General features: G+C 40.4%; 1 protein-coding gene across 5 annotated transcripts; it reads left to right on the top strand.

Annotated features, from left to right (window-relative positions):
- Nucleotides 1-1634: 1634 nt before the first annotated feature.
- Nucleotides 1635-20421, top strand: PITX2 (paired like homeodomain 2). Of its 5 annotated transcripts, XM_084627044.1 has the most exons (6): nucleotides 1635-1800; nucleotides 5375-5430; nucleotides 5808-5945; nucleotides 15581-15850; nucleotides 16799-17004; nucleotides 19153-20421. In XM_084627044.1, exons 2-6 carry the CDS (start codon nucleotides 5385-5387, stop codon nucleotides 19714-19716), a joined length of 1224 nt encoding a protein of 407 aa, XP_084483170.1. In that variant the 5' UTR covers nucleotides 1635-1800; nucleotides 5375-5384; the 3' UTR covers nucleotides 19717-20421. The 5 variants fall into 5 exon arrangements, with proteins under 5 accessions (XP_084483170.1, XP_084483168.1, XP_084483166.1 ...); XM_084627042.1 differs by lacking the exon at nucleotides 15581-15850; XM_084627040.1 differs by lacking the exon at nucleotides 15581-15850 and having other exon boundaries at nucleotides 5805-5945.
- The last annotated feature ends 1157 nt before the right edge of the window (nucleotides 20422-21578 follow it).

Raw genomic sequence — 21578 nt, 5'->3', positions numbered from 1 at the left:
CTTCAAGACAAACATATTATATGCCTCATCAGAAGTAATGAAAAAAATAGGTATATTTTTCAAGTAGAGCAGCTATATACCCGAAGTCACTAAAAAAATTTCAGCAGGAAAGTAAATCATTTGTTTGGTTTAAATATATACTTTTCGCGTGGTGCTTTTTTACAATACAGAACATTTAATAAAATCGAATTTCAGTGGATGGTAATACAAATTCAATTTAATGGTTTGGATATTATATTGTTTCCTTAAACGATGTATTAGGAATATCAAAGATTAGCGGGAGAATTCAAATAACGTCGGTTGTTTCTCATAAATTTATCTGTGTGTGTGCAAAAAACCTAGGGCTTTAAAAAATATCGCACACGATGTTTGTTTGTAATCACCTTTCACACCTAGTAGTAAATATGTCCGAATTTATAGCACTCTACTAGCGAGCCTATAAAAATAAATCGCGATAAAGTTTACAAATACCTATGTTCTTTCCTAACGATAAACAAAACATAATATTTAAATGGTCAGGCAGTAGTTCGTGCCCTATATCTATAGCTTCCTACAGGAGCACACATTTTCAGAAGCAAATGTAAATATATAGATAAGCCCAATATTGCGGGGGTAATGCCCTTCTTGCAGAACCCTTAACCTCGTCATTTTAAAAAATGAGTTATCAGCGACCCTATGTGAACTTGGGTCCATCTACAGCAAAGGAAATTCTAGACTTAAATAAGCTTCTGAGTCTTGTACATCGCAGTCCCTTCATTGAAACTGGCCAGTGCCTCCCCTTCCCAGCTGCACACTGGGATCTGCAGTGTATTTTTCAGTCTGGACCGAGTTGACTTTGAACTAGTGAAGCAGTGCTGAGCGGGAGCAAAGTGACCTGGCCCTTTGCACAGACTTCACCAGCGCTGCGTTTATCGCCCCGTCTCTCTCTTTCTGGAGCAGGCACACGCAGACCACTCTGCCTCTCTCACCTCGGTTCTCGTCTTTACCTCTATCTATTCTTCTTCCTTTGCTTGTTTCTTCTTCCCCTTTTCTGGTTTTTCTTTTCTTTTTCCCACTCCCCCAAACACACACACACACAGACACACACACACACACTCGTTCAGGTTTTTTTTTTTTTATCAGAATTTCTATTGCTCTTCATCCTTTCCTGCCTCATCATTCCGATTTTCGCGCGCGTGTGTGTGTAACATATGCATGCTAATATACCATAGAGGTAATGTAGATCCTACTCTTAATTGCCCTGCCTTCACTCTGGTTTCTTATTCGGTGTCTGCCTCTGTTCTGCTGCCTGAGTCTATTTTATTATCTCCCTTCTTCCCCGCTTCTCTTGTCTATGTGTCCCTCTGCCTGGCTCTTTCTTTGCAGATTTTACGCCCCCCCCCCCTTTCCCCGCGCCGCTAGCCTCTGTCTATCGCTGTCTCTGCCTCCCCTTCCCCAGCAAATCCACTGCCCCCTGCACTCCCCCTCTGCTCTGCTCCTCGCTGGAGTTAGTTTGGTGGAATCTCTGCTGACGTCACGTCGCTCCCAATGCAGAGAGGGGGCGAGAGAGAGGGAGCCGGAGAGTAAAAGAAAGAGCGAGTCAGACACAGGAAGATCTCCGATCCCACAGCGAATACACTAGCCCCCCGCTTCCCCCCCCCCAGCCCCAACCACCTCCACGGAACCCTGCGCTCTTGTTTGGATCCTTTATTACTTCTGCCCCTGAGTTGCTGGCGCTGCAGTCAAGCCAGCCCCCAGGATTTGCTAAATCTCGAGGAGGAGAAGAAAGAATAACGGGGTGGAAAGCTCAACGAGTAGCCGGTAAGTGGAGGCCCATCCTTCCCCGGGATGTGAGATAATGCGAGTCTGAGAATTGGTTCCACTTTGCGGGGATCTTCCCGCTAGGTGATTTGTGTGACTCTCTGATGTCTCTTTTCGCTAGCGAGGGCCGTTCCAAACAGACGTGAGTCGAGCCGTTCTGGGGACTTTACACTGTTTTTCAGTCCTGGCAATAATGATCTATGGGGGCAGTTCAATGGCAATCGAGAAGATCGTGAGTTGTCTCGGAAAACGGTGCATCTCCCTGAACCCTCCTCTACCTACTTCACGTTAATACGTCTGGAGGGATTGGCGTTCGAGAGATAAAAGGAGTCAAGTCACTGAGGGTGGGGTTTGTTTTTTTTTTTTTTTAAGGCTTCTAATGTTTTGCCTAAGAAAAAAATCCAGCTATTAAATGAGGCCTTGAGAATACTACCTGGGAGACAGGCCCTTTTGCAGAAGAGAGTTTTATTATTTAGGTCAGCTCGGATTGGTCACAATTTTAAAATTGTGTCTTTCTAAAAATGCTTTAAAGTTAGTGCGATTTGTTAATTTATTTTACTGTTAATTGTATTATTAATTGTACGTTATTTGTGGAGGGAAAATATTGTCTCGATTACATTCCTTACAGTGCTTTTTTTCCTCTCCCCCTCCAAAATAAAAGGAAAATGGTGTGGATCGCTTCCTCTCTAACTATGCGTACCTTAATTTCTTTCCTAAAGGCAGCATTACAGAACATAATTTTTTAAATTAAGGACATCATTTACTGTAGGGAAACTTAAATTAAGTTAGGGAAAGAAGTCACCTAAAGCTTTAAGATTTTTACCTAGTTTCAGACAATTGCATATCTGGGAAGTAAAAGAGTGTTATGCACAAAGGAATTGCATATGCTTTACATGAGAAAGTGTAATGTGTGTGCCGATAAATGAATAGCCTTACGTGTAGCCTCCAAGAAATATTAATACAATAGAATTAATCTAAATCGTTGTCCTGTGTTCACTAGATTGTAACTAGCAAGGCTTGTTTGTATTTTCTGTATAAGGAAACATCCTTTATTTACTCAAGTAACCCTTACTCACGAGAGCAGTCACTGGGACTAACTACGGATTACTCGGATGAATAAAGATTACAGCATTAGGCCTTAAATTAAGCACCGATTTCGTTTATGAACCACCTACAATAACACCTACCATATTACAAAAACTACTAACTCCAAATTATGACCGGTGGTTCTGTGATACTAAAATGTTTTGCAAGATATTTGCCAGGGCCTCGGATTAATTTGTTTCTAAAATGACATCAATGTGTACAACTCACCTGATACTGCTTATTACTAGGTCAGCTATAGTTTATGTGCTTGGAGCAGAGTATTAATTAACTGAATTTCCTCAGCAATCCAAGAAAAAGAAAATACTTCAACAGTCTATGAGTTTGCTATTTGTTTTCATTTATAAAAATAATTAAATAGTTTGAAAGTGACAAAGTGGACAGGAGAAATTAAAACAAAAAACAAAGGGGAGAGCAACCCCCTTACTAAATGATTCGGCATTGTCATTTCTGTAGTCAACAGAAAATTGCCTCTTCTTTTATGCCCATTCCCCTGTTGAGATGTTCTTATAAAAATTAAAAGAGAGAAAATAAAGATCAGTGGTGTAATTGGGATCTGAGCGGCTGAAACCAGGAGAGTAATAATCCTGTCTAACAAGATATATTCATCCCAGGACAGCAGCATTTGAGGGGAGAGAAAAACTTCCCATTCGGGGGAAAAAAAAGTTGTGCATCTCAATTTGTTAGATAAATTAGCCGTCAAGGAAAGCGAAGAGGCAAGGCAAGTGAATTTGTCATGCAAGGCTTGTCTTGACAGAGCCGGTTTAAGGACTATCAGAGAGGAATTAAGGTTTTCTTAATTGCCTTCCCCAAAAATTTAGCCACAGCTCATATAGTAGGCCCAGTTATAGGAAGGAGCATTTAATACAGATCAGAGTTCTTCCTAAGTCCTTCTTTGGCTTTGAATATCAATTCCGATGTCGTAATACGACTCAGAAATGTCCTGAGAAACATACCTTGACCTTTTTTTTTTTTTTTTTTTTTTTAATTCTCACTTCCTAGGAGAAAATCCGTGTTATTTACAGAGCTGCAGACTGCATTGGAAAATGTGACTGTTGGTTGGTTCAGCCATACTCATGTCGATTATTAATTATCAGTATTATTAATTATTATTTTGTTATTTTATTATTATTTATTTCATCAAAAATGTTTGTAAACTCCAGTCTGCGGCATTTTAGGCACTAGCTAATACTGCATCCAGTTCAGACACTAAAAAAAGAAAGAAGAAGAAGAAACGAAAGAAAAGATTACCGAAATGATGATGACATGCAAATTTCCCCAGAAATTATCATAAGTAAACATTTGAAGCCTGGACTAATAAAATCCCATCTGTGTTACTTCATATCGAGTTAGCAGAGAGCTGTGATAATGAATTTTGTAATATCTCACGAACAGACATCTCAATCAGGCACTAATCCTGTGATTTTACTGCAGAATCACTAAATCTGGCGCAGTCAAACTGCTGCTCTTTGGCACAGGGATAGCGAAGGCGCACCTCCTGCCGCGACCAGCGAGGGCTCCCAGGCTGGCGATCCTAAACTGTCACAGACCGGGTTCCCACTGCCTGGCCAGCTAGATTAGAAAGAGGACGCTCAGGGCTCGCATTGTCAGGTTTCCCCAGAACAGGGAAGCAGCACGTGTAATCAGCGGCGTTATCCTTAATGAATACAAACGATGTTCTCCCTAGGATACACTTCTGCAATCCGCTTGTGCTACTATTTTATCTGCTCTGAACTACAACTATTCCATTGGTGCGTGGTTTACTATTTGAACCTCGCTGGACAGACAGCAGAGCACAATGGGGTACGAGGCTTTCCTAGACCAAAGGGGGTCGTGGTAGCCTTTAGAAGGTAATACAGAAAAAGATACAATGAAATGAAATCGAACCTAGTTCAGGGTTGTATTACCCCCTAGTAACCTTAACGTGATTTTAAAGTCGATGATTACTTAAAAGTGCGAAGTGTAGGAAGCCCCTTTTGTACTAATTATAGGAAAGCTAAATCTACTGCATCAAATGTGATAGTCTCATTTAAACTCAGCTTGTACAAAAGACAAATGACATGTATTCTATCATCTGAGAAAATTATGAATCCATAAACAACAGGATTAAAATGTGCTAAGGACAAGTTTGGTTGCAAAGTTTTAAAATATTAGATAAGTGCCTACAAAAGTCCGTTCGCCATTCACAAATAAACAATGCGATTCTTCAAAGGGAGTAAAGGCAGAAATGTTTGATCGCCTTGATCACTGTGATCATTATTACTGCCTTTTAATACCAGCGTGTCCCTTTCTGAGCGACAAGTAGGTGAACTTGATTCTGATTTTTTTTAAATGTATTTTGTAAAAATCGTTACGAAAATATGTTAGCAACGTGCTGCACACTGACTACTACAGCACGTCTCCTTTGACGTTTAATTTTTCTTAAGTAAGCATTTTTAAAATAAAATCCAATACATTTGATGTTTTACAGATAACGGGTGATGGAGTCCAACTGTCGTAAGCTAGTATCGGCTTGTGTTCAATTAGGTAAGACAAATATTTCCGATCGATTCATATGAAATTCTTTATGTGTGGAGAAGAGTAGTTTATTCGAATGTAAGTGGCTGTGTATTATCCGTGAGAGAGAGAGAGAGAGAGATGCACTTATATTTTTATAATCACATATTACATTTACAAATACTGATGTGCCGATTGATCAAATACTATTTTCTCTCTACGCAGAGAGCTGATACTTTAATGGTCAACAAAATTGAAGATCAATATTTTCTGGACTTTTAAATTATTTGAACTGCGGTGAAATTCACGCGGACTGTAATGTTCACAATGATGGTGATTTGGCAGAGTTCTACGTTTGACAGCCTCTCCTCTCTGTCTGTCTCTCTCTCTCGTCCTCTCTCTAGTAGGGGTGCAACCTTCTACAGTTGAATGTCTTTTCTCCAAAGACTCTGATATTAAAAAGGGGGAATTCAGTGACCCTCCAGAGAGCAGGAAAGAGGCAACCAGCAGCAAGCTCTTCGGGAGGCAGCATCCCAGCGCCAATGGTAAGCGAGAGCCCCCCAGGCCGCCTCCCTTCGGTCCCACTCACCTTATCACTGGTGAGTGAGAGAAAGGGGAGAGAGAGTCCAACGTGTTGGATGCTTAATTGTTCCCTCTTTATTTATTCCTCTTTTTTTTTAACTAAAAGGGCTTGTCTCAGGTGTGCAGTGCCCTGTCCTGGTTGGATTCTGGCGCAAAGTGTGTTGGTTGTTATTTGGATAGGGGACTTGCAGAGGAAGTTTCCCAAACTCCTTTCTCATCCTCCACTCTCTCTCTCTAGCTCTTGTTTGGGAAGGTAGGCCGGTCCTGAGCTAAAACGCGGTCCAACAGCGACCTCTGCTGCTGTACATCTGCGCCACTGCACAGAGAAGCAACAAACGGGGGAAACTGGACAATGCTGCCCACTTGCCAAAAGTTAACTGGGTCCAGGTTTTTTGCTGTGGGGAGTGCAACCCAATTAAAAATGGATATTCTTGGCGAGGTATTTTCCCCGTGCAAACAGCGGCGTGCAATAACGTGTTGTGAATAACAACTTTCAGGGCCAGCTTGTGTGCTTTTTTTTTCTTTTTTCTTTTGCTAAGGCAACACTTCCCACGGAGTTCAAAACGGGGAGGGAAGAGGGGTTGCCTGAGTAAGGAGTGCAGCAGGATCTGTCGAGTGGACTGTCTGGATGTATCCGCATCCTTTTGATGCGACCCTTTCATACGCTTTCATTGCACATTTTTGCTGTGCTTTAAAATGTTCTCTTTGTGCACCTAATCGGAAGTGTCTTCGTCAGTATTTTTTTAAATTAAAGTTCACAATAAAAATTTTTGCTAAAAGTTCAAAATAAGAATAATTTTGGTAACTATCTGCGCTAAACATCGGAAATGTCTTTTTTCTTAAAAATAAATAAATAAAGAGACACAGGAAACCACTGATAGGAGGATCTCTCCACCCCCTTTTTGATTCAAGATTTAGTGGCTCTAATATGTGAATACAAAATGTAATAAAGAAAAACATCAATGCAAACATATTACAAAGAAGAAAACAAGCTCTCTAGTTCACGTTCCTATTTAATTCAAGAGAAGCATAATTTTGTTTAAATAAAATATATTAAAGTGAATAAATAGTACAGGAAACTGGACTGCACTGATAATGTAAGTATTCCTGGTCTTGTGGTTAAACACTTACTTGTAAGAATATAGTATTAACCCAATTTGGCTAAATAGCTTAATATTTCTCAGATAACATCAAGTGATTTGCAATTGTTCGTTCCCCCCTTCCCCGTTTGGAAGTTTTAATCACTGTTTGACAGCTCCTTATAAAAATAAATGATTAGACCAAAGAATGGTTAAAAATCAAGCTTAGAAACAATTCCAAACCCTAAAGTATTATGACCCAATAATTTGTCATCCCGAAAAAATACATCATATTAAATTGTGCACAAATAAGGTTTATCAATGTTTTGCACTTTTTAATCCACAAGTAATAGCTGTTAAATAATGTAGAGAGGAAAGATGACATTGGTTTATATATGGTTTGAGAATAACAAAGGCCTTTTTACCCTTCACCTTTTTTTCCCCAATGAACAGGTGGTTTTAATCAAAGACTACAGCAGGAGCTAATGGGAAAGTGGGGACCTTTCTGCTATAATAAATTTATGAGTCCTTACAAGCCAATTTTATTCTTCTAAGTATTTATAAAAGTAATATCCACATATGCTCTATGACATGGTAGTTTTTACTTCCCTTGCTGAGAAACAAATGGTTATTTTCTTAACCATTAATTATGAGTCCGGATTATTGTATTACATGTAAAATTTCCTGCCTAGTGCAATATCGATAAGTCCATTTTTTACCCTTCAGACTGAAGGGGAAATTGCTATCCAAACATATTTAATACCATTAATTAAAATATACCTCTGTGTTGAAGTAATGCTGAATACCTTGAGTTTGTTGGCAATTTTTTGGATTTTTTAAATGGTAATATTTCATGGAATTTGTTCTATATAGAGCTATGTATAAATGCAGACCGTTTTGTTGAAACCTAATGAATAATTATAACTCCCGGAATGTCCTCAGTTGTTAGGATGATTTATTTGAAAATAATACAAGCAGTATATTTCCTTATTTACTTACATTATTTTGTTTTCTTTTTCTGTTTTAAATCTTTTAATCCACCTTGGTTTTGTATCGCGTAGTTAGAAGGAAATGCAACGATTTAATCTTTTATGTCATTTACTTCTGACAAATCTTTCCCCTTCTGTCAAGGCTTTTAAGTTGCTGTGTTAGGAAGTCAGGTATCAGAGACACAAAACAATTATTCTTTGGGAGCATATCCTGCCATAGTTCCTTTTGTCAAATTACAGTTGGGGGTCACTGTGACTTTGGAGAAAAAAAGATATGTAAGAGGGGGAAATCAGAGGAAGAGAGCCTGCAAAATACAAAGGATTCTTGAGTTTCTGCAAGTGCTGAACATTTTCATAGCTCAGCAGAAAATAAAGGCTTTATTGGAATAAATGGGAATGTACACAGTCATATTAATATCTACATGAACATATTCTTGCTACAAATAATTTCAAATGCAAATTTACTAATCTTATATTTAGCCATAAAATGGAATTTAGGAAAAGTATTTCTTAGTGACAAACCACATAAAACTACTTAAACTGTGTAGTGGGGGAGCGGGTCAGGAGGGACTCACATTTTATAAGTACTGTTTATTATTATTTCATTTTAATTTCTGTGCAGTGCCCTGGCCTTTTTGATAGGGCATGCTGAGTATATGCAATTATTATATATCTTTTTGTAAATTCCACATTAGAAATCATGTTATGTAATTAATAACCCAGTCATGGAATAGCAGGCTCATAATATATAATGCTGAAATAACATATTGCCTTATTCCATCGCTCTCAACATCGCAAATTGATTATTTCAACTTGTTAAACTAATTATTTGCGGCTGAATATTCAATAATTTAACATCACTTTTAGAAAAGCCCCCACTCATTCAGCTTTATGTACGTATTCCCCTGCAAAGTTAGGTACACCACTGTTTAAAGAAGATATTTATCACTTATTTTTACAAAAGTTAAAAGCTAACTCTGCAAGTTTGGTAACCCTCTGTGGCCCCTCCACTCATAGTCTAGTTTCTTATAAGAATCCAATATCAACAGTTACCCTAGTGTACGTGTGTAAGTGGATAGATAGATAGATAGATAGATAGATAGATAGATAGATAGATAGATAGATAGATAGATAGATAGATAGATAGATAGATAGATAGATAGATAGATAGATAGATAGATATTCAACGGGCCTAACTGAAAATCTCTGTATCCTATCAGTTCAGCGAGATACAAATTTCCCTGGCACCGCCAGTGCAGATATGGTGGAAAAGCCACATGAGTCCACCAAAATGTCACCGTAGCTAAGTATGCATGGCAGGAAGTACAATGTGCTGCTTGAACAGTGTCAGTACCAAAATGTAATTTAGGATGGCAACCGTGTCCAAAAAGGGGTAGAGAAACCATTGGCACTTGGCTTCCTAACAGCAGCCTGGCCAGTTGGGGGAAATCAGAGAAAATAACCTTGAGAAGAAAGAAAGAGGGAAACCTGAAGAAGAAAGGCCCGAGTAAGATAAGAGAAAAGAAACTGGCCTGGGAAAGAAAGAGATTCCTAAGAGAGCAAAGAAGGGCCTAGGACTAAGAGAGAGACTGGGAGCTGAACAGCAAAGGTGGGAGCCTTGGAAGGAAGAGAAACGCGGTTTCCCGTTTCTAAATCAGCAACACACTCTGGTCATACACTACGTTTCAGTGTTTCCGCAATTGATTGGGACTGATTCTCTCTCCAGGGGCAATGCGATTATAGCAGTTACTATCCCAAATTTAAGTTTCCCTTCAAATATTCTCTGCAAAATGAAAATTAAAAGTTACTTATTGTTCCTTTGATTTTTTTTTCCGTCCTCGTCTCACAATAATAGATGCAGCAGTTGTTAGACTGACCCCAGGGAAAACTAAATGTATAACGAAAGCTTATTCGTGAGGAGGAATATACTAATGGAACAATCTGATGTCTTCTTAATCCTATGTAAAAAGCTTTGTCGTCTTCCTAATATTGACTGAATGGGTAATTAATGGCTCTCCATCTAGGAGAATACCCGGTAATCCAAGATAGGCGAAAGACAACAAGCCAAAGGTAAAAGACAACAGGACTAGCTGGAGACTCTACATAAGAACCACTTTATCCATTTAGGAGAGTATTACGTCTAGAAACAATGATCTTATAGTAGATGAAGGCAAAAGTGGGAAAATAAATACCTGCAGTATGTCTTGCAAACACAGCAGTATCCAGTTAAGCAGGTCATCTGAGCTCCTGTTTCAAGATCTCGCTCTCTCTTTCCCTCTCTCTCTCATTCAGAGATCAATTTAAATCTGTGCAGAATTTGTAGGGTTCTGGGTACTGGCCCGTTGAAGTTGGACTATCGTCTCCCCCCCCCCCCCCCCGTCCGCCTAACGGTTACAAATGATCAGGAAACATAAGATTTACCATAATGGATCAGACCAGTGGTCTTGATATATATTCCGGTATCCTGTCCTCACAGTGGCCCGCACTAGCTGTTTCAGTGGAAAGTGCAAGAAACCCTACAAAAGGAAATCTGCCCACAATCAAAGGAGTTGGGTTTTTGTTTTGCTTCTTTGTTTGTTTTCCCCCTTCTGAAATCCCTATTCCACAGAGGCTGTGAGGATCTGGAATCTAAAGAGAACCAATGATTCTACCGGAATTAAAAAATAAAACAACTTCTGACATTTTAATTTCAACCTTTAGCAGTAATGTATTACTTGGGTTACTACAATTAGGTTGGGTTTTTTTTGTCAGCTGACAGCTTTTAAAATACTATTTCGCTAGGGAAATAAAAACTTCATCTCAGATTAAAGGTGGGTATTTTTGGATTTATCTGATTTATGGTCACCATGACAACTAATGCCGAATGTTAGCTACCCTCATGGCTGGCGGGGGCGGGCGAGGGGGAGAGGACAGGGGGAGAAGCAATGGAGGAGTTTTAATCACAGTATTGTAAATAAGTGACTGCAGCCTTCCCTTCTGACTATACCTGAATATGTCTCTATTCCTACTTCTCCCCACTCCAACCCTCCACTACACACATGTTCAGGTAGAAATGGGCCTAAAATAGCCCGTTAGGTTCCCGGAGATGCTTCATAACTGAGACCATTCTATTCAAATTCTTTAGGACGGTTCTATATTTAAAAAAATCTCTCGTGATCCTTAACATAATCCAGATTTTTACAAGGGGAGGGGACCCATTTGATCTATTATCTAGAACCCAGATAGGAGAAGGAAGAGTTCGAGCCAGTTAGAGCCACTAGAGCAAAGGAACCCAAAGGGAGTCCAGGGTTTGTCAAAAGAATCTTGACAGAGCTGAGGTTTTTTCTTCCATCAGCGCCTAATATTCTAACAACCAAGGGATTCTGCAAACTATAAATCGCCTAATCCTTCAACTCAGAATTTCAAATGCGCAACAGTCACTAAAACTGTGTGCTGTGCAGTAGATAGAAAGCATGGTTCTGCAGTCACTTACATGTGTAATTATTCTTGACATACTAATAGAAACAGGAAAGAGCTGACAATAAAGACGTCAAAGCCGGGTGGGGTGGGGTGGGCGCTTGTTCTTTGATTAATTAAGAAGTTGGACCAGAATGTGGGAAGGGAGAGAGCCACTAAAGAGACAAACATACAGAGTTTCCAATTTATAAACTTTTAAAAATGCCTATTAAAAACGAGTGTGGTTGGCCACGCATCCTCATATTCTTCCATTGTTGAAGTCCATAGCAGAGTCGCAGTTGAGAACTGACAGTTTCGTTTCATTCTAAGCTAAAGAACAATCCCTAGGACTCTGTTGCAGGGCGTTCTCAAACGGGTTTGAACAGTAAAATCTAACAACTGTGGAACTAAATAAGACTATAATGCATAATCGGTTGCTTAATACAGTGACAAAACAGTATGGCTCTATGTCAGACCCAAAAAAACCGCCAAACCATTTGTCTGGAAGAGGGGAAAAGAAACCGAATTCAATCTCTTATCTGAGAACATTAAATCCCCTTTCTGACTACGAGTTATACAGTGCATTTGCGGATGTGGAGTCTTGTGTACGAATTTGACCAACGTTAAGCTTTATGACAGAGGCAAAAAGTCATAATGATTTATGACCAAACAAGTAAGAATTCGACATAGCATCCCATTACAGAGGAACCCACAAAGTGCATAATAAGTGCCTTGCAGTTTCCAAACCATACATATGTCTTTTCGTTAAATCCCAGGATCCCAGGAAAGGTTTGCATGTCTCAACTAAAAAGCCCCATCTTCAAAAATATAAATGAAGAATAGCTCTTCACCCTTAACACACACACACTTTGCCCATACTCCACATTTAAAGGTGGAAGCCCTAGATAAAAATAGAAGCCTTGCAATCTTTTTCCTCCAACCCCTCTCCCAGTGTCGCTTCTGTTCTTTAACCAGAGAGAGATTTATTCCTTTACAAATCGTTTAAAGGTAATAAGGGTCTCGTACTTCTCTAATTTTCCCCGTTATTTTCAACATAATATTGAAATACAGATTTAGAAAATAACAATTGTTATATTAGCCTTGTCCACCCACCCACATCCCGGGCTTCCTTTAAAATGCTGCTCAGAGAGAACTTACTTTGCTGAAGTTCTGAACCTACAAATCTAATGCGCAGGAATGTCCCAACCTTGCGTTTAAAATAATGACACTGGGAGGCATTGGTTTCGCCCTATTGGAGTCCTTTCATTAACGAGGGCTTCGGGGATTTATGAGTACAGGACCACAGTAGTACAGCGAGGTTAAGAAGAAACTGAAATATGATTAGTAAACAAATTGTGCAGAAAGGAGCTGGATTCATATTGACTTACTTATAGGTCATCTGCTGCCGGTGCAAAGGGAGGAAATATTTACTTTGCACATATACTTTATGATCTTGGGGGAATTAGCGGAAATTCAATAAGAAAACGGCTAGAATCATTTTAAAACCCCCTATTTAAAAGACTTAAGCAAATTAGAGTCTTATCAGATTAAAATCCACTACAAATGTAAGAGCATTGTCTCCATCGAAACGCTGTGGGGTCTGAGGAAAGAGATTCTTTGCCAAATCTCAGGGATAAAACACGTCATTTAAACACCAGATAATGAGCAGAATGTAAATTAATTTAACCTTCTTTACCAACAGGCTGTTAAAGTAATATGTATAATTTAGCGATAAGTAAGGCTGCAAGATATAATACTGAGAGAAAGAGCATCCACTAATAAGAAGGACCTGTCAAAAAATGAATAAAGGAAAGGGAAGCTTGGAAGTTATGCTGGCTTAAGAAAGTTCACATCTGTGGGAAACTCCCAGACATCTAGAATTGTGAAGAGTAATTATAAGTATAGGAACAATCTTATCGCACATACATCTGCAGTGTCTGGATTAGTTCGTGTCATTACGCAGAACTCTTCCAATCAATGGGGGTGCTACTTAAAACCCCATGCTATGGCCCGCTCCCGAGTCTATTGCAAATATTTGGGATAAGGTGTTTTCTTGCAACTGGGTTCAAAGGAGACAAACGGATATGTTCAAATATATTTGCCTCTTGCTTTATCTGCGGGACAAGCCCATTTTCTGACTGAAGAACTTTCCAGTCATGTGGCCAACATGGAAGGACACACAATCTCCACAATGTGAGATTTGCTGAAGAACTCCCCATATTTCTATCTCACACCAACAACTACTGCAGTAATATAGCAGGACATGTAAACAAAATCAGAATGTAGGACGGAGATTAGCTCTTGGTTTGTGCTCTGAGACGCAGCCTATGGTAGAGTTTTATACTGCCGCCCATCACCCTAATATCTCGGCGTTAGCGGTGTCTGATTCATCGTAGTCACATTGTTGCTCTAGATTTCTCCGTTCTCTTTCCTTTAGATAATTTTGCTTTTACTTAGTAATTTGTTCATGACGGGGGGGGGGGGAATGGTCTCTAAAAATAAAAGGAATTTAGAAAATGTCCTTATGATCGGTTGTTTGAAATCTCCTTGAAATAATGGATGGATATATATTGCACAAAAATGAGATTTTCGTGGTTTTATTTTCTTTGAAATTATCACAAGAAAATAAACAAGATAGTAAACGAAAAGTGAGAAATTTAAAGGTTTACAAATACAGTGTAAGGATCAGCTAGAGAGAATCTCGTTTATTGCTTTCCAATAAAATTTAAAAGATTGCTATAATTCGAAAACTACCCATTTTTCTGCAAAAAAATCCGTTAGTCAAACTGGTATAACGCTGTATAATGTATTATCTATTTGATTTATTAATGGGCATTTACACTTGCGTGGTATTTTTAGTGTTGTCGTTTCTATCCAAGAAATCTGTAAAACGAGACTATAGTACTAAACACTTGCTAGGATCATGCTTAAAAGAATGATTTCTCTTTGACAAGCTAGGTTTTGTTTGTTTGTAAATCGGATTTATAAGGCGCCAGTTGTCTTGTTCGCAATTATAGAAAAGCTGTTTAAGACGAGGGTAATATCCATGCCAGCTGGGGTTGAAATTTTAAGATTAGTTCGGTTTTATTTGTTTCCTCTTCTTTCCCTCAGCAGCCTGCTTTTCAGTGTAGAAAATTGTGAAGCCAGCAAAGTATGTTGTTTCCCCATATCACTGGGGAACTGCAATAAATGTTATTTATAACAATGTGTGGGTCTATACAGACATACCCCCCGACACACACATATGCCTTCACCCGCGTTTGGAATCACCTCCTTTATATACCCAATCTCTTGCAATTTAGGCACGGCAGGTTGCACAAGCCTCTGGTCCCGCAGAGTGAATTACTTAGCCCAGCCCTGCTTCTCTGATAGGTCGCGGTTATGATAGTCGGCCTTCCGCCTAGCGCTTCCTGATTGGTCCGGAGCGACATCATTCCTGCCCCGAGCAGCGGGTCCCGGGCGGGGGAGGGAAGGGGTCGGGTGACATCACTGCCCGGGGAAGGCCTCCTCTGGTTTTAAGATGTTGGGCAAACAGGGAAGTGGCTGAGCTGATCGGGTCCCTTGCTCGCCTGGGTGCTGCGCCTAGATGTGTGCACAAGAGAGAGTGGCTGAGCTGGGGAGGGCTGCTGCTGCCTTGGATATAATATCATCTACCTGCCCCTGTCACTCTGACACTTACTGACACTGCCATCGCCTTAGCTTGTCGGTCAGGAGACTTGGTTCCTATGGTTATTCATTATTATTAGGAATATTATTATTATTATTATAGGGTCGAATTTACCTTCTTTTTAATCGTTTTTTTTTTTCGTGCTGCCTTCACGCCACAAAGAAAACCCCCTGTGCCTCTGTGTGTGTTTTCCTTGAGACTTTAGCTAAGGCTGGCTGGACTTGCACATTAGACTTCTTAGGACTCTTTCAGTTGAAAGGGTAACAAGTTGCTTCTTGAACGCTGGCCGCTGCTGCTGCTTTTCTGTCTCCCACTGGACCAGGGAGCCATACGGGGAGTTGAGCCCGCACCTTCTGCAACGCTGCGCCTTGGAGCGGGGGTGCAGTGTCTATATATCTCTATATACATCGCTATACATATATACATAGAGACACACACAGAGAGAGAAATATTTGGCTTTCTTTTGCCGATGAACTTCATGAAAGATCCCTTAAGCCTGGAGCGCCTGGGAGCCGGGAATAAACTGTGCTCCACTTCACCTTCCTCCTCCTCCTCTTCATCCTCTTGCCATCATCACCAGTCGCCGCTGGCCATGGCTTCAGCTGTAGCGCCGGGGCAGCCTCGCTCTTCCCTGGACTCCTCCAAACACCGGCTGGAGGTGCACACCATCTCGGACACCTCCAGCCCCGAGGCCGCAGGTAAGACAGAGTCCATCCCGGGGTGAGGCTACACCCCCCCCCCCCCTTACAAAGCCCCCTGGTAACTTCTGCATCACCCTGTGTCGCAGCTCAGTCTCGCTGCCGACCACCCCGCAACCCCCACCCGCAGTCTCTTCCTATGTTCTCTTGAGTGAAGGAAGGTGAATTGGAACCGCAACTGAGGTTCCTCTGAGTGCCTCTCCCGGCAGCAGAGCCCGGCTGATTGCCTTCGGTCTGTGTGTTCATTGGGAGCATAGGGAAAACCCTTCCCCCGTATAATGAATTGCTTCTGCAGGGACTCTCCGGCGGGTTTGCATTGGGATTCACTGCGGCTCCCATTTGGCTATGGAGTGCCCCAGCATCCAGCTGCGGAGAGAGGGAGAGAGACCCCTCGGCGCCCTTCAACCAGGGAGTTGTGGGGCAAGAGGGTCCACAAGGCGAGAGCAAAGATATTCAACCGGGACAATTATGTAGTCAGATCCTCAGTGAACCTTAATGCGCGAGATACAACACATGCAGCGACTATCATTTACTTTGGTATTTGGAAGTGTATTTGAATCAAGGTCTGTTGATTACCTCCAAGAAATACTATGTGTGTGTTTATTATAAATACATATGTACGGACAAGGTAACGATATTTATCTGGATACATAACTATGTACATACAGATAAATATTCTATCTACACCTTCTAGCTGTATTTGTATCGTCTGTACGTAGTCTCTCTCTCTGTTATCTATAAGAAATGGATAAATACATCGATCTGTACGGTAGAGAGAGCGTGTGTGTGGTGTGTGTGTGTGGGGGGGGGTGCATACACATACAGAGCTGTAAATATAAGGTTAACAAAATCCAATCAAACGAGCCTTCTCTCTGTAGGGGGAATACTTGCCTTTTCTCGTAGCATTAAGGAGCAGCCTTTTGAACGCGGGGTGCCCTTATTTTACAGAGAAAGAGAAAGGCCAGCAGAGTAAAAACGAGGATGCCGGGGTTGAGGATCCCTCCAAGAAAAAGAGGCAACGACGGCAGAGGACTCATTTCACCAGCCAGCAGCTGCAAGAGCTGGAGGCCACTTTCCAGAGGAATCGCTACCCGGACATGTCCACCCGAGAAGAGATCGCCGTCTGGACCAACCTCACTGAAGCCAGAGTCAGGGTAGGTACAGACGCTGAAAGCCCGATGCTGCCTGGTGGGGGAAGTGTTGGACCGAATGCAGCTGCTTTCGATTTCAGTTTGCGTTCAAAACTTCAGAGCCTTTGCACAAAAGCATCAGGGAGCAAGACATTTATGTCAAAGCGAGACAGATTAGGATCTCCCTTCTTGGAATATGGTGCATCGCACGTTCCGCCCTTACTGTGCAATGTGCTCTCTTCCTTTTGATCGAAATGCGAATGAAAACATTAGCCAAGAAAGCAACTTGAAACAGGCTTCAACCTGTGCTGCCTCTAATGAGAAAAAGATACAACATACACAAGGGCTTTTATTTCCTCATAGGCATTCAGGGCATGCCCTTCCTTGCATTTTCTCTTTCTTTTGGTTTCATAACTACCCTAGCGCTTCCCCCACCCTTTCCCCCTCAGATTTATGGTACTATCACAGTGCTAAAAGTTATCAAGATTATGGGCCAAATCCTGATCCTATGCAGTCCCATTACTGTGAGGCCCTCGCTCAAAAATAGACCCCCAAAATGAATCCGGAGATCCTTGCTATTTTCAGATATAACCCATGGTTCATTTATTGCTCTACTTGTACAAGGATACTATTAAAAATACAGTTAATAGAAAAACATGTTTTATTTGTGGGAAAAGACTTTTTAGTCTTAAATGCTTTAGAATTAGAGTAGACCTGTAAAATAAATTAATAAAGACCTCTGTTTTAAATTAGGAACTAGCTTAATCTACAGAAATTTAGAAGTAAAAATATATTTTAATTAAAAATAGGCCAGCTGTAGACTTCAGACTAAAAGGAATAGTAGAAATATACAGTGAGTAATTAAGAAGTATAAAAAAGGGAGAGGGAAAAATCAGGCTTGTTGATTAATTCAAGCAGAATGTAATTGCAAACTGTTTGAATCTGTCTGGTGTCAACCCCATTGCACTGTCATTTTAAAAAGTAGTCTTCTTCATTTAGGCTGTTTGTTGTTGAAAACAGTCACTTTGCATTCTTTGTCTGTCGTTAGTAGACTGGTGGGTAAAATATCGGATTATAAAATGTTAAGGTAATTTTAGCAACCATTTCACACTGTATATTTTTATTCATGAGCTGCAATATAACTGACGGATGTTTTGTGAAGATAGCTGGAGAAACATTTGCTGCTTTAGGTTGACAATATTTTGTGAATGTGAGTGGGGCATGATATTGGTTTATAGCTGTGTGTCAAGCTGTGTCAAGGATTAATTGTACAGTTAGAGATTTGTAATGTAAAACATCGTTTGTGTAAACAAAGAGGAGCCGGGGAAGGCCTCTACTACGCAAAATAACTCTGCAGGAGGCTGGCTGACAAATCAGACACCAAGATGTGGATTGGAAAGATTTGCAGAAAGGCACACGTTTTCGCCATTGTCTGGAGGGAGGGACCTTCGATCTCACTTAGCACGTTGTGAAAAGGCAAACTTTGCCAAAAAGCAGGAGAACACGTTTGTTTATAAGTGTTTGGGGGTTCTTGAAGATTAGCATATGGGGAGCTTGCAGTTTAAACAAGCTGCTGAGTCAAGATTTATTAGTATTTCCCCTCTATCTGTAATAGGAAATATTTTTTTTTCTCCCCTGGCAAAACTCTGCAGGTTTTCTACGCGTTTTGCATTCGATTTGCAGTTTGTTTTGTTCGGTTTTTTTTTTTTCACTTAATGTCTCCCATGTGTAAAATGACAGGGAGCAAATATAAACGCGCTGTCTTTTGTAGCGCGAATGTGTGTTTCGGAATCACGAAAGAAAAACTCACTTGCAAAATGCGTGCTCTAAAACAAATATTTTATGTGATGATCTGCAGCTGATACAGTCTGAATGTGATAGAACAAAAAATCGCTAACGTGTACACTGCGGTTCCCGGAGAGTTTCTTTGGCGATTTTGCAAACTTCCGGGAGTTGTAGATTTGAATAACCATTTTAAATACAAACGTCTGTTAATAGTGAAAAATGCAATCCCGTTTTACACTGGTCAATTCTCTTGCCAGAAGAACGCGTGGTATCTTTTGTATTACCGGCACCGTTAGCGAAGTGCTGTGATTTTAGTTTTTGCATAACTAAACCGCGCCTGACCTTTTCCATTTTATTTATTTATTTATTTATTTATTTATTTTAAAGGTTTGGTTCAAGAACCGCAGAGCCAAATGGAGAAAGAGAGAAAGAAACCAGCAGGCTGAGCTTTGCAAAAATGGCTTTGGTCCACAATTTAACGGTCTAATGCAGCCCTACGATGATATGTACCCCGGCTATTCTTACAACAACTGGGCAGCCAAAGGCCTGACCTCTGCCTCCCTTTCCACCAAAAGCTTTCCTTTCTTCAACTCTATGAATGTCAACCCTCTGTCTTCTCAGAGCATGTTCTCCCCTCCAAATTCCATCTCCTCCATGAGTATGTCTTCAAGCATGGTGCCCTCTGCAGTCACTGGGGTCCCTGGTTCCAGCCTCAACAGCCTGAATAACTTGAACAACTTGAGCAATCCCTCTCTGAATTCTGCAGTGCCAACGCCAGCCTGTCCTTATGCTCCTCCAACACCTCCTTATGTTTATAGGGACACATGTAACTCTAGCTTGGCTAGTCTGAGACTTAAAGCCAAGCAGCACTCCAGCTTTGGATACGCCAGTGTTCAGAACCCAGCTTCCAACCTGAGCGCATGCCAATACGCTGTGGACAGACCCGTGTGAGATATTAAAGTATAAAATACTGAATGGGAATCCCTCCCCCTTCCCACAAAGACTGAGAATTATACTAGAAAGTAATGGGCACTATAGAGAAAGAGAAGGAAAGAAAGAAAAGGAGAGAGAAAACAGAGAGAAAATGAAACCACTGAAATAAGATAGTCCCTTTGTTTTCAAAGGACCTCCTGCAGATTCTGACATCTTTCACTAAGAGTATTTCCAACAGTTACAAGAACATATATATATATATATTTACACACACACACACATATATATATATATGGACAAATGTTTGACTGGATATGATATGACATTTTAATGTTACTATAAGCTTGTTATTTTTTAAGTTTAGCATCGTTAACATAAAAATGACTGAAAGGATGTATATATATGGAAATGTCAAATTAATTTTATAAAAGCAGTTGTTAGTAATATCACAACAGTGTTTTTAAAGGTTAGGCTTTAAAATAAAGCATGTTACACAGAAGCGATTAGGATTTTTCGCTTGCGAGCAAGGGAATGTATATACTAAATGCGACACTGTATGTTTCTAACATATTATTATTAAAACGTGTGAATATCAGTTTTAGAATAGTATCTCTGGTGGATGCAATGATGTTTCTGAAATTGCAATGTAAAACATGCCCTGTGTATAACATTTCGTACAATATTATTGTTTTACTTTTCAGCAAACATGAAAAATGTGTTTTATTTCATGGGAGTAAAATATACAGCATACAGTTTTGTCTGGATTTTTTTTTTTAATGAATTAACTGCGTAGCGGTAACTACTTCACACTGATCAACTGATAGATGACACCCTTCTTTGGTCCCTTCTTTGGAAACACGGTGCAGTAATTTTTACTGTAATACATATAAATTACAGTTTTACCCCAACAAAAAATCTTTACACTGAAGTTACATGCTAAATAAACTCTGGCCTTGGGACGATTGATTCTGCAAAGTAGACAGGATTCCACTATTCCCATGAATAGCTCAGCAGAAAATGGATCATTTGAGATTGCTGGACTCAAGCATTTCCAACGAAAAACAAAGTCGCTGCGTCCATGTAGGGAGTGAACGGCTCCCGCTGTGAAGGAAACTTTTATTAAATACCAAAAGAAAGTTTGACAACAAACACCCCCTAGTCAAACGCGACAGCCCCCTTTTTTCTTAAGTAGAGAGATCTTTCATGTAATATTACATTTCTATTCCCAAATTCCTTTTCAGACATTAGCAGAAGCAAAGACCACTCCAAATAACCGCAACCTCTGAGAGCCCAAGAGGTTGAGAGGTTAGCGTGAAGTTTCCTGAGCCTTGTACTGCAATATGTAGTTGAGAGAAAAGGTCGTGCTCTCTGTGTTTTGTTTTAAATAATATTGACCCATTAATTCTAAACCTGCTTGTTCGTGAAATTATACAGGATTATAGTTTGCCATCTCCAGGACAATGAAGTAAATCAAGATGAATTACAGTTTGAACCTCCCGTCTGATGACATGTGAAGGAGGAATGAATGTCTTGTGGGGAACGGGGAGCGGGAAGAATGGAGATTGAGAGAGACCCTTTTTGGATGGGGCTTTTGTTTTTTTTTAAAAAATCAAGAATTAATTAAAATATAAAACGCTGAACAAACTGCAAAAAGTTCGTCGGCTTGCTGTGTAGGGGGGATAAACAAGCTAGCTGGGACTTAAGAGGGGGAAGCCCTGGAGTGCCTGTCCCTGGAGAAGCTGAACCTGTGTGTGTGTGTGTGTACGTTTCTTTGCGGCTGGGTGTGTTTTGGCTGCTGTAACTTTACCTATAGGCCGAGCAGACACTGTGCCTTTGTTCTGCACGGAATCGCTGCCACTTAACAAGAGATCGCAGATAAT

Source organism: Lepidochelys olivacea (genome assembly GCF_965140295.1).
Source record: "Lepidochelys olivacea isolate rLepOli2 genome assembly, chromosome: 4".
Classification (NCBI taxonomy): domain Eukaryota; kingdom Metazoa; phylum Chordata; order Testudines; family Cheloniidae; genus Lepidochelys; species Lepidochelys olivacea.
This window is presented reverse-complemented; position numbering and strand designations above follow the sequence as displayed.

Excerpts from the sequence above, each read along its gene's own strand:
- PITX2 (XM_084627044.1), top strand. The coding sequence starts at position 5,385 with ATGGAGTCCAACTGTCGTAAGCTAGTATCGGCTTGTGTTCAATTAG. Across the intron at positions 5,946-15,580 it reads GCAGCATCCCAGCGCCAATG|AGACACACACAGAGAGAGAA; the intron begins GTAAGCGAGAGC and ends ATATATACATAG. Across the intron at positions 15,851-16,798 it reads CTCCAGCCCCGAGGCCGCAG|AGAAAGAGAAAGGCCAGCAG; the intron begins GTAAGACAGAGT and ends CTTATTTTACAG.